Genomic DNA, 13,083 nt, shown 5'->3' with positions numbered 1-13,083 from the left:
ACCTTGGGAATAAAATGAATGAGAAGCAATTTCTTTTTTTTAATTAACTTGGCAGATAAATACTTTATACAGTATTGTGATGTTTTTTCATACATCAACATGAATCAGTCACAGGAATACATGTGTCCCCCCATCCTGAATCCCGCCTGCCACCTCCCGAGAAGCGATTTCTACACAGCTCCTTGGCTTTGAATCATCTGGGTGGTTCAGAAAATCTTGGGCTTGAAAACTGAACTGAACGTGGTTCTGAATGTTTAGTGCCTCTAAGCATCTGCAGAAAAAAAATACCTAATCCTCTCTAGAGGAAGGTATCATTCTAGGCCTCAAATTATTTCCCCATATAGATGTGTCAGGCATACAATCGTGTGTAATCAACACCAAAGAGAAAAAAAAATGAGCAAGAATCAACAGAAGCCATAAATAGAAACAGATTCATAGGGAGTCTATGAGAGTTACATAGTCTGCAAAGCAACTTACTTTCTATGTTAAAGGATATAAAAGCCAAGCTTGACATTTTCGACAAGGAGCTAGAAATTATAAAAAGGGACATGACAATTCGGAGAAGAATCAGAAATTCTAGAACTAGGATTTCCCTGGTGGTACAGTGGATAAGAATTCACCTGCCAGTGCTGGAGACATGGGTTCAATCTCTGCTCCTGGGAGATCCCACATGCCACAGAGCAACTAAGCCTGTGCGTCACAACTACTGAAGCCCGTGGGCCTAAAGCCTGTGGTCTGGAACAAGAAGCCACCAAAGAGAAGCCTGCGCACTGCAATGAAGAGAGTTCTTAGATATCAAAAAATGTGAAAGCATAAATTAAAAACTCAGTGGAAAGGTTAGAAAATGATGGTGAAATCACCCAGAAAGTAGGGAAAACAAAAACAAAACTCCAACAACATCAGCTATATAAGTGCTCAAAGTTGATAGTAAATTGTATCATCAGATTCTCAGGTTATTGTATGGTTACTATCCATGTTACTCTGTGGTGCTGAGCACACATCCTGCCTGGCATTTGAATGTGACATGTGACCATGTGTTGCAGTGGGGTCCTGGTTAGCACAATTTTAGGAGAGCAGAGAAGCGTCAATTTTAAGAAAATTAGAGGAAGAGTATAATCCTGACGGAGAAGGAAATGGAAACCCACTCCAGTATTCTTGCCTAGAGAATCCTGTGGACAGCGGAGCCTGGTGGGCTGCCGTCTATGGGGTCGCACAGAGTCGGACACGACTGAAGCGACTTCGAATGCATGCATGCATCATAATCTTCTGATTAATAACACTCTGACAAGAACTTTAAATGTATTCGTAGATAAGCTTTATTCCAATGTTTACATAAAAATGAGTTGATGTTGAACAGGAAAAGGTTTTTACAAAGGGTTAAAATTTATCAAACAACAGAACTTGGTCCTTCCCTTTAGTTTGAATTCAGTTGGCTGACACATCGTTATTAGTATCCGTCCTCACTAATCATTATCACACACAGTATGGTACTTCCTATTTCCCTGGAAGTCTCTTAAACTGCTTTCAGTTAAAAGAGAAGGGCAAGGATTTTATCGGCTCATACCCTACTCCACTGGAGGCAAAGATACATCCTTCAATTCTCTTGTTTAAATTGTGGTTGTTGGCAAAGTGTCCAAATGAAGAATTTAATGCTAACACACAGAGAACACAGTATAATCTATGTATAACAGTAACTTTGCTTCAAGTTTTTTTCATTAAGAATTATTTTTATTATCTCTCCACAAGGAAGTTATAAAAATACCTATAAAAACATTGAAAAGGCTCTTTAAAATCCTGGAATGAAAAATTCTGAAGTATAAATTATGATACATCTTCTATGACTTGCAAATAAAAAATATAAATTCTACAAGTTGGAATTTCTGAATGATTTTGGCAGGAATTTACCAGAAGGACCCAGAACATCAAACCTTAACAATTTTCTGTTTTCATCCCAAATGAGTTTTTGAAAAGCTGTATAATCTTTTGACAGGTACAGTCCACATACAAACTTGCTTCTGCCGTTAACGATGAAGTCAATCTGAAGGACAGAGATTTGTATGCTGGATGCGCCAGGCTCTTTCATGCAACTGACTGGTCTTCTCTTATTTCTTTCCATCATGTTTTAAATAAAAGTAAATATATATATATGGTAAAAAATTTAAATGGTACAAGAAGATTTAAAATAATTAGTAAATATCCTTTTCCCCCTTAACCTAGAAAATCTGATCTCTTCCAAATCATCAGTCACATGAATAATTTGCAAAGTGAAGTCAACCTTAGAGTCTCTTCATCTGAAAATTATTCTCAGGATTTCTGGAATGTGTTGATTCTCTCATATATTACCTCTGTTACAGAGGAAAGCCATGCAGTCTTCTTCTAAAAAAAAAAACTAACTACGAAAGCAACTCGCACACTCTGCTTCGAGAGAGCAAGTCCAGGCAACACCTTGTACTCCGTGGATCTGGAGCTGGCTACAGGCAGAAGCTCTGGTACCAACCCTGAAATTTAGGAATCATATTAACTAACAAGGCATTTTCAAAAATAAGAACTTTCTTTCAATCAAAACGAGGTCATCACATATACACTATTGTGTGTGAATGATAACTAGCTACGGAGAAGCTGCTGTATAACATACAGAGTCCAGCCTGGCGCTCTGTGATGACCTAGAGGAGAGGGAGGCTCAAGAGGGAGGGGATATATATATATATATATATATATATAATTATGGCTGATTCATGTTGTCATACCACAGAAACCAATACAACATTGTAAAATCATTATTTTCCAATTAAAAATTCAAACCCAAAGAATCCCACAAGGTCATCTGGTCCTTGAAAAACAGAGAGGATGAACTCTGTCATTATTTAATTGAAAAATAAGTGTGTGTTAGTTGCTCAGTCATGTCTGACTCTTTGTGACCCCACAAACTGTAGACCTCTAGGCTTCTCTGTCTATGGAGTTCTCCAAGCAAGAATACTGGAGTGGATTGCCATTACTTTCTCCAGAGGATCTTCCTGATCCAGGAATTAAACCCAGGTCTCCTGCATGGCTGGCAGAGTCTTTGCCATTTGAGCTACAGGGAAGTCAAAATTAAAACTGAAAAATAACTTTGTACAAAAGGATATGAGCCACAGAATCCCAAACATTCAAGTTAAAACTAGGTCAAAGCTTTCCTAGAGAACAAAGGGGAGGCGAGGCAGCAAAGGAGTCAGGATGGAGAAGGAAGCTTTTTTCAGAGAAATTCCCACCCTGGTGGTGGGAAGTTGAACACTCTCCGGGCAAGGTCTGCTCACTCTCTGGTGAGCAGGAAATGCTTACAGAGACTGCTCAGCCAAGCCCTTCCTGAATGCCTCGGATCCTCCGGGCCAGCTGCACATCCTTGGGGAAGAGCGTGACGCGGCCGGCGTGTAAGGAGAGGAGATAGGCATCCTCGAAGAGATGAACTAGAAATGCTTCTGCCGCCTGCGGACACAAAGAGAAGCAGAAAGACTGACAATGATGAGGGGACGTGGACTGCTTTTTGCTGAGAGACCTGCTGAAAGCTCAGCCTCTAAGGGCTCAAAGGACTACAGGAAAGATTGTTCACAGCACGAGACTGAACTTTGCCAGGAAATTCCACTACTACCAGACCAGAGTCCAGCCTCCAGACTCGGGGTGTTCCCTGTTGCTCTTTTCAAGGAGGTGATATTCAGCCTCATCCTTCTCCCATTCTCAGCCCTCACCCAAGTGGCGCCTGACCCCCTTCTTACCTCTTGTAGGGCCAACAGGGCCTGGGCTTGCCAATTGAAGTCCACACCACGAGTGAATTGAACACATATTTCTCTTGCCTGTGAAAGAGCAGGGATGGGGAGCAAGGGGAAGAATAGAGAGGAAAAGGAGACTCAAGAGAAGCTGGACTCTCTCCGTGAGTCTCCATGAATCTTCACTTCTGGTATTCCTTCCTGGTGCTTAACCTTGGGACCTAACTAGTAGCTAACACCTAACTAGGTGTCAACTCCAGGGAGGTTAGAGATGGGCACATCTCTCCTGGTCATGGTTGGGGGAGAGGAGGACACAACGTCTTAGGGCAGGAGAAGGGATGAGAGGCTGATTGGATGAGAGTTCCTTTTACAAAAGCAAAAAAGCACAGTTTCAAAGGTGGTGGGGGTTAGAAATGAACTCTAGAAAGAATGAGAAGTTGCTCTCAGCAGGGCTCATGTTTTCAGGAGCTGAAGTGTCCCTGATCAGATTATAGAAGAGGTCCCTTGCCATTTGGGCAAGAGATGACAGGGCCCCAACACCTGGGAAATTTAAAGAAAGGAGGCTGCACAAGGGTTGGCGGGGAGCTCCCTGGAACTCACCAGGCGGCAGAAGGGGGTCTTTCTTAACAGCAGGTGTGTGGTCTTCTGAAGAGTTCGGATCTCCTTCAGGATTCCACGTCCCCGGCGAGCAAGTGGACGGGAGGACGTGCCTGAGCAAAGGAGTCAAGTCATAGAGTAAAAGGCAGTGGAAAACAGGTGGTGTGCTGCAACCTGGCCATCAAACTGCCAAACATGCATGCTCGGTCGTGTCCGACTGTGCAGCCCCCTGGACTGTAGCCCACCAGGCTCCTCTGTCCATGGGATTCTCCAGGCAAGAATACAGCAGTGGGTTGCCACGCCCTCCTCCAGGGGGATCTTCCCAACCCAAGGATCAAACCCCTGTCTCTTACGTCTCCTGCATTGGCAGGCAGATTCCTTACCACTAGTGCTACCTGGGAAGCCAAATAGTAGACTGTAGAAAACAGGCTCCCCAAAACAGGGGTTTTTGTCTATTGCGGTCATTGTGGTCATCTTCAGCAACTGGAGAACAGTGGATCAGTGCTACATAAATATTGGTTAAATCAATGAATAAATGATCCTTTCAGGGTCCTACTGACCCTCAGTGATGATCCTTTGAGGATCTTAATTTAAATGCCAACTCTTTCACACATTACCTTAATCCTAATGTAATGGGAAGCCACGGAAGAGCTTTAAGCAGGACGGAGAGTTGATACACTTTTATTTAAAGATCACTCCTGCTCCTATGTAAGGAAAGTACTGAAAAGGGACAAGAGTAGAAGTGATGTCATAGCTGGCTTAGGGTTGGGGCTTAGATGAGGCTAGTGGGAGTAGAAAAGGAAACAAGTGGCATGATTAGGATGCGATGTAGCAGTAGAAGTACCTGAACTTACATTTGGATTGGATGGACATGGGGCATAGAATGAAAAATCTCTTCCAGGTTTTTGGCTGTGGGAGGTTGTGCCATTTACTGAAATGGGGGAAACTGAGGATGAAGAGGCAGGAGAAGAGTAACCAAAAGTTTGCTTTTAGATGTGTTTGGAGAAGAACTGACTCACTGGAAAAAACCCTGATGCTGGGAAAGATTGAAGGCCAGAGGAGAAGGGGATGACAGAGGATGAGATGGTTGGATGGCATCACCAACTCTATAGACATGAGTTTAAGCAAACTCCAGGAGTTGGTGATGGACAGGGAAGCCTGGTGTGCTGCAGTCCACGGGGTCGCAAAGCGTCGGACACGACTGAGCTACTGAACTGAACTAGTGTGACATACCCCAAAGTCACACTAGTAGGACATAGGTATGTGGAGTCAGAGGCGAGACCCGGGCTGGAGCTAAACGTGTATGTGAGAGCTGTCAGAGTGTTAAGTCCTACTGGAGTCAAAAGGAGAGATGAGCCCCCCTGGGGAAGGGAAAGAAAGAAAAAGGAGACCACGGAAGTCCAACATCAACTTGCTCAAGAGAGATGGCACAGGCACTAACCACTGAGTAGAAATTACAGAGTGTATGTATCATGGAGTCAGGGGGATGGAGGGTTTTGAGGAAGAAATGGCCCACTGTGTCGAATGCTTCTGAAAGACAGGGTAAGAGAAGAACACAGGCATGTCTAATAAAGTTGGCAACACAAAAGTAGTTGGTGACCTTGACAGGAGTAGTTCAAAGGCACTAGACACAGGGGTAGTGGTTATGAGAAGTCGGATTGGAACGAGTTGAAGGGTCACTGGGAAGAGAGGAAAACACACACATGGCAACACTAGTCTCAGGGCCTCAGTAACAATAAAATAAGAAAGAAAATGTATAAAAATGAAAAAACGATTCAAAAGTCATTACTTGCCCATAATATAATAGCTCACTTGAAAATTTCAACTAAAGCAACTAAAAGACTATTAGGATTCACAAGAGAATTCAGCAAGTTCGCTAGCTGCAAAGGTTATTTATGTTTAGGAAAGAAAAAAATCCTATGCACTATAGCAACATCTACAAAAAACCGATAACACTTTCTTCTCCCTGCTCTTAGCTATGGAGCAGGAGACAAGTAAAGCGGTTGCTGATGGTTAGGTCTCCCATCCCCCAGACCACAGCACAGAAACTGAGGACCACAGACCACCCTTCTTTCCAGGCATATACCTCTGCAAGAGGACAAGGTGAGAGAACAGGTTGAGTTAGGGCACTTTGGTTAAGGCCCAACACAGCCTCTCACTGAAGGGAAAAAACCCCACCCCCCCACCCACCCAAATACCTAAACAGGCACCTTCTAAAAGTAGAACTGTTGTTGTCACAAAACTTTTGTGAAGTTGTCACCAAAAGTAGCCAATAATTTTGCGACTGAAAAAAGCACAAACACTGATTTTAAAAAATCCTGTCTGCGGGAACAGATTGGGTGACCTTGCTCAAGTTAGCAGGTCTGTCTGAGCCATTTGTAAAATGGGCACAATATAAATTTAAGTAACTTCGTATAAAGAGTTTAACATAATGCCTAGTTAGTGGTAAGCAGTCAACCCATGCTGTTAGTATCAAGAATGTCTAAGCCAGTCCTTTCTCCTCCTCGAAACTGCTTTCCTCAGTCCCCTCCGGGTTTTGGACCTTGTTTCCGTACTGAGCTTCCCTGGTGGCTCAGACCGTAAAGCGTCTGTCTACAATGCGGGAGACCCGGGTTCGATCCCAGGGTTGGGAAGATCCCCTGACGAAGGAAATGGCAACCCATTCCAGGACTATTGCCTGGAAAATCCCTTGGACGAAGGAACCTTGTAGGCTACAGTCCATGGGGTCGCAAAGAGTCGGACACGACTGAGCGACTTCACTTTCACTTTCCGTATGGACAGAACTGCTTTGCCCCCTGTAGAGGAAGGCGAATGGACCGGGATTGGGAGAATGGGCTCGATCCCAGATCAGCAAGGAGCCTCAGCTTTTCGTCTGTGAAATGAGCACGTGGACTGGGTCCGTACCCACCTCACAGACAGGCTGTAGGCAGACCGGCTCAGAGGAAAATGGATCGTGGCAGGTTACCTAAGGACCGGGCCGGCCGGCGGGCGGCGGGAGCCGGGCTCACGGGGCGCCTCCTTGGTGTTTCGGGCTTGCGTCTCGGGCGGTGCGGGCCCATGGCGGGCGAGCAGGGCTGCAGCCCCGCGGCTCCTTCTAGATCTTCTGGGTCCGGGGACAGAGGCTGGGAGGGCCGGGGCGTCCCGGCCGCGTGCCCCGGCTGGGTGCTATTCGAATTGCCCTCGCCGCCGCCAATTCAGTGGCGGCGTTTTTTAAAAACCGAATCCAGCGACTCCCACTGGCTGCCTCGGAACGCTCCTGGGCTAACGGCGGCGGTGATAGGAGGAGACTACGGGGATGAGGCGGATCGACGGTAGGAACCAGCCAATAGAGACTTGAAGAAGTGAAAGGAGGCGGGAACTACTCCGCCCTCCGCTCGCTCGGAGAAGCCCGCATGTTTGATGGATTAGACCCAGGTAGTCCCGTGGCTTCTGGTCGTAAAAAGAAAGCTCCATTCTGACTATGTAGACGGTACGTGTGTGGAACGCGATTCTCTAGATGAATCACTTTGCGCAAATATTTTACGTTTTGCTCTATTAATCCTAAATTGGCTTTTAAAGACTCGGAGACAGGCCCAAGGAGAATGTGACTATTCTGTGCCTCTCCTGAGACTAGGGTCACCCGGAACACCCCACGAACGCGACTCAGAAATGAGCATTAACTCAGTTCATTTCAGTCGCTCAGTCATGTCCGACTCTCTAAGAGCCCATGGACTTCATCATGCCAGTCTTCCCTGTCCATCACCAACTCCCGAACCTTGCTCAAACTCATGTCCATTAAGTCGGTAATGCCATCCAACTATCTCATCCTGAACGCTATTAATGATTAGGGTCGTGGGACAGCCAGGATGGGAACTCTGACAATAAGATCAAGCAGGGCAGTCTTCAGCTCTTTTCTTGGATCATACGCTCCAGCATTTCAATAGAATCATCCCAAGGGAAAAGATCCCTTCCCTTCCTGTTGGGGGATAATATGCTTGAGGGCAAATATAGAACTAGACAGTTAGAATAAAGGGGGTTTTACATTATGCTTTTTTTGTTTGTTTGTTTTACATTTCCTAGATGTTCTATAGTAACCTGTGACTGTAATCAGGAAGAATGTTACAAAATCAGTGATCTTAGAGAACCCTTATTCACTGCTGGTTGGTGGGGATGCACATTGGTGCAGTCACAGTTGAAAACAGTATGGCAGTGGATCAAAAAATTAAACATAGAATGACCATATGATCTAGCAATTCCACTTCTGCATATACATTCCAAAAAAAAAGCAGAGGCTTGAACAGGTATCTGTACAATAAGGCTCATAGCAGTGTTATTCACAATAGCCACAAATGTCTAAGTGAATGAATAAATAAAATGTGGTATACACATACAATGGAATATTATTCAGCCTTACAAAGCAAGGAAATTTGGATACATATTACAACATGGATGAATCTTGAAGGGATTATGTTAAGCGAAATAAACCAGACACAAAAGGACCAATATTGTATGATGCCACTTATATGAGAAGCCTAGAATAGTCAAATTCATAGAGACAGAAAGGTAGGATGGTGGTTGCTAGGAGCTGGGGGAAGGGAGGAAAGGAGAATTATTGTTTAATGGGTACAGAGTTGGCGTTTGGTAAAATGAAAAAGTTCTGCAGATGAATGATGGCTGATGGCTGCACAGCAAATGTAAGTGTACTTAATGCCACTGAACTCTACTCTTACTAATGGTCAATGTGGTAAGTTTTATGTTGTGTATATTTTACCACAATAAGAAAGAAAGGGAGGAGAGAAAGAAAGGAAGGATATGGGAGGCGGGGAAGGAAAGGAATGTTTGGTTGAACCCATTGAGATATAGTCAAATGACAGAAGGATGGTTGTTATTCAGTGACACAGAGGCAAGAAGTCCTACTATACTAGTCTTCAAGACCTGTTAGTCAGACAAAGCAAATCTTCACTCACTTTGCTTTAGGCCTTGAGTGGCTTCTTTGTCTTATTACAAGTAAGTAGAAAATAAGGTGGGTTTCCAGGTGGCTCAGTGGTAAAGAAACTGCCTGCCCACGCAGAAGATGCAGGAGACACGGATTCGATCTCTGGGTCTGGAAGATCTCCTGGAGTAGGAAATGGCAACCGCTCCAGTATTCTTACCTGGAAAATTCCATGGACTGAGGAGCTGAGCGGGCCGCTGTCCATAGGGTTGCAAAGAGTTGAATACAGTTGAGTGACTGAGCAAAAATGTCAGCACAACATTGCATCCCTAGTAGTTACTTACTGAGCGACTGAGTAACAACAGAAAATAAGGTAGAAAATAGGTAAGTAAATGGTTAATCACACTAGGGGGTTTTAAGTAGAATATGGGAGACCCCTGTAAGTTAATGATTACTCGAGAGAGCAGGTGTACTTAACCACGAGGCCAAGCAGTGCTTTCTTAGCAACAAAACCCCCAAACAATTAAGCAGGGGTGGCAGGAGACCCACATACTGCTCAGTGAGCTCAGCAAGTTAATGATCCCTAGGATATGCTCTCTGCACACATGAAAGTAATTTGTGAACTGCACTTGACCATGGAGAGCCAGGAAAAGTATGAAAGACAAACAAGTTACTTAATTGTGAAGGGACCCATCTAGCATCAAAGTCAGGATCAGAATGGACACCAGGACCATCATCCTCAGAGCAGGATTTGGCACTTCTGGGAGAATGGGAGGCTGGCCCAAGGACAAGAATTTTGATTTCTGGAGAGGTCAGGGCCGGTCCTTGTACATATGTGGGTCTGGGGCTGGCATCTGGCCAGGTATCACCCTTTTTGAATGGCAGTGTGTGACTGAATTATGAGTGAACTCCGTGCCCAAATGGGCTCCTTTTCTTTGGGTATTAAGGTAGACCATGAGCTCCAGGTGGTGTTAGTGGTAAAGAAGCCACCTGCCACTGTGGGTTAGACACAAGAGAGGTGGGTTTGATCCCAGGGTCAGCAAGATCCCCTGGAGGAGGGCATGGCAACCCACTCCAGTATTCTTGCCTGGCAAAACCCATAGACAGAGGAGCTTGGTGGGCTACAGTCCATGGGGTCACAGAGTCAGACATGACTGAAGCAACTTAGCATGCATGAGCCCCAACCACAGTCCCTGGTGCCTCTTGCTGGTCAGCACAGAAGAATCTCTGGATCATCAGTAGGAAAAAAGACCATAGATTCCTGGAGATGCCTGTGAATATACCTGGTTCACTTCTTTTATCTGTGGGACAAGGAGACTGATGCTTGGAGATGCCTGTGAATATATCTGGCTCACTTCCTTTATCCATGGGACAAGGAGACTGATGCCTGGGAGAGGAAGGGGCTTCTTAGGCCACTAGTTAGAGCCAGATCTGGAACTCTGGATTCACAATCAAGAACTCTACTCACTGCATCAAGAGGCAATGGAACCCAAGTCTTTATCTTAGAATGAGGAACAGAACCTGAGAATAATATTCTGCATCAAATTTTGGTGGCCCTTTCCTCCTCTGACATTTATTTTATAAATAAAAGCAAACAAACACTATTTTGTACTCATGACTTCTGATTTTGTGATGCCTATGGTGATTTCCCCCTTGGCTGTTCCAGAATCTGGGTGAGAGTTCCTGCCTACCTTGAAAAGGTAACAACTCTCAGCAACAGGCAGATTGGGTTGATGTGGGTCTACAGACCTTTAAGGCAGTATCTCCTTGAGTTGGCTGGCTGGAGCTGTGCTTGGAGATGCTTGGTGGGTCCACTGGTGATTGAGGGTGGGCTGAAGTCTGGTCCAGGAGACCCAGTCTTTGGTGACAGCTTACACAATAGACCGTCCAACAGCCAAGGGCTCGAAAATGTAAGTCTACTCTTTGAATGTCTCCGATCTTCATCCTCTCCACCATTTCTCTAGTTTGAAAGTGTTGCCACTCACTTGTGTCCTACTCTTTGAGACCCCATGGACTGTAGCCCGCCAGGCTCCTGTCTGTGGGATTCTCCAGGCAAGAATACTGGAGTGGGTTGCCATGCCCTCCTCCAGAGGAGCTTCCTGATCCAGGTTATCAAACTCAGGTCTCCTGCATTGCAGGCAGATTTTTCACCATCTGAGTTACCACGGAAGCCCTTCTCTAGTTTAGACCCTAATTAACCAGTGTTTTTTATTGTTAATTTTTTGGCTGCACCACACAGCATGTGGAACACTTGTTCCCTGGTTAGGGATTGGATTCGCATCTCCTGCATTGGAAGCATGGAGTCTGGACCACCAGGTAAGTCCCCAGTGGGTGTTGTTTTACCAGTCTCTGCCTTTAGTACCTCCTGACGCTAGTCAAACTTGTCTCCATATAACCACCAGGTGATCTTTCTAAACAATTTGGGTTTCACCACTCCTTTGGCACCCTGCTATCTAAGGATGGAGTTCTAGTGGCTCAGCAAAGCCTGAAAGGTACAGCACTACCCAGGGGCCTGTGCCACTCTCTGGCCTTGTCTCTTGCAGCTCTCTGTGTTGTACCCGTGGCCAGCACACCAACCTACTCACCTGCAGCTCTTGAATTCATCATCTGGTTACACACTTAACACCTTTCTGTGCTTTCACCAGCTGTTCCTTGCTCCTAGAATATGACTTTCCTCTCTCCTCCCAGCCTGGAAGACACCTATTCATTCTGAGACAAGGGTTCCAAAGGAGCTGACAGCTCTGAGCGCTGAGCCGCTCTCCTTGGCCCAACTGCCCCCGCCCGCCAAGGCCTTTCACTAGGAAACATTGTGCTGGGCTCCAACTCCTTCCTTACACACCTGTCTCTCTGGTTTTCTCTGACGGATCCAGTTCCTGGAGCATGTCAGTTCTCAATGAAAGTTTGAATTATGGGATAGAAATCATATATATATATATATATATATATATATATATATAGACAAGACAGATGTAGAAAACAAACTTATGGTTACTAGGGGGCAAAAGGAAGGGAGGGATAAACTGGGAGGTTGGGATTGACATATACACACTACCATATAAAATAGATAACTAATAAGGACCTACTATATAGCACAGTGAACTCTACTCAATACTCTGTAGTGACCTATAAGAAAAGGCCATTACAAAGGCCTTTTATCTGTCTATCTAAACAGGAGTGGATATATGTATAGCTGATTCACTTTGCTATACAGCAAAAACAAAACACTTTTTAAGGTTTTGGTTGCACTGTGCCATGCAGGATCCTAGTGCCCTGACCAGGGATTGAACCCATGCCTCCTGCAGTGGAAACATGGAGTCTTAACCACGGGACCACCAGAGAAGTCCCTAATACAACATTTTACATCAACTATACTCCAATAAAAATTCTTTAAAACATAGAAAAAAAAATTTTTTTTGACAGCTCTTACTGAAGAAGGGCGATCTATAAACTTTTATGGCTATTGGAGGAACCCCCTGATGACCTCAGATTTTCAAAGTATGTAGTCAACGTAAGGCCGGGTGGGCTCTTAACCAAGGGAAACATGAAAGAACAAAATCAATCGGCAAGCACATCAGGGAGGTGAACACACTTGTAGGCAGCCAAAGTCTGGAGAGGCAACATCACTTGTCTAAAGCCACAGTCAAAGAGGGGTGGGCTGCGGACACAGGTCTCTGACTCCCTTTCTGCTTCTTCCCCCCAGCACCACGTGGCCATTCGGTCCAATCCTCCTACTGTCCTCATCAGGGGACTCTGACCGCCTTGAGTGCCGTTTGATTGTTAAGAGACCTTTGGATGAGTGAAGGTAAACGCAACCGCCTGGCACGGTCCTAAGTC

General features: G+C 45.1%; 1 protein-coding gene across 2 annotated transcripts; it reads right to left on the bottom strand.

The window, feature by feature from the left end:
* Positions 1-1,292: 1,292 nt before the first annotated feature.
* Positions 1,293-7,513, bottom strand: CENPA (centromere protein A). 2 transcript variants are annotated; one of them, XM_027966592.3, is made up of 5 exons: positions 7,303-7,513; positions 4,341-4,450; positions 3,750-3,827; positions 3,319-3,462; positions 1,293-2,498 (listed from the first exon to the last, which is right to left on the bottom strand). In XM_027966592.3, the coding sequence occupies exons 1-4, from the start codon at positions 7,394-7,396 to the stop codon at positions 3,328-3,330; spliced, it is 417 nt and encodes a 138-aa protein (XP_027822393.1). In that variant the 5' UTR covers positions 7,397-7,513; the 3' UTR covers positions 1,293-2,498; positions 3,319-3,327. The 2 variants fall into 2 exon arrangements, with proteins under 2 accessions (XP_027822393.1, XP_042101825.1); XM_042245891.2 differs by having other exon boundaries at positions 1,293-2,108.
* Between the last annotated feature and the right edge of the window lie 5,570 nt (positions 7,514-13,083).

This window comes from Ovis aries, chromosome 3 (assembly GCF_016772045.2).
Source record: "Ovis aries strain OAR_USU_Benz2616 breed Rambouillet chromosome 3, ARS-UI_Ramb_v3.0, whole genome shotgun sequence".
NCBI lineage: Eukaryota > Metazoa > Chordata > Mammalia > Artiodactyla > Bovidae > Ovis > Ovis aries.
The sequence above is the reverse complement of the archived record's forward strand: the minus strand, read 5'-3'. Positions and strand labels throughout refer to the sequence as shown.

Excerpts from the sequence above, each read along its gene's own strand:
- CENPA (XM_027966592.3), bottom strand. The coding sequence starts at position 7,396 with ATGGGCCCGCACCGCCCGAGACGCAAGCCCGAAACACCAAGGAGGCGC. Across the intron at positions 3,828-4,340 it reads AGACCCCCTTCTGCCGCCTG|GCAAGAGAAATATGTGTTCA; the intron begins GTGAGTTCCAGG and ends GCTCTTTCACAG. Across the intron at positions 3,463-3,749 it reads CCCTGTTGGCCCTACAAGAG|GCGGCAGAAGCATTTCTAGT; the intron begins GTAAGAAGGGGG and ends TTGTGTCCGCAG.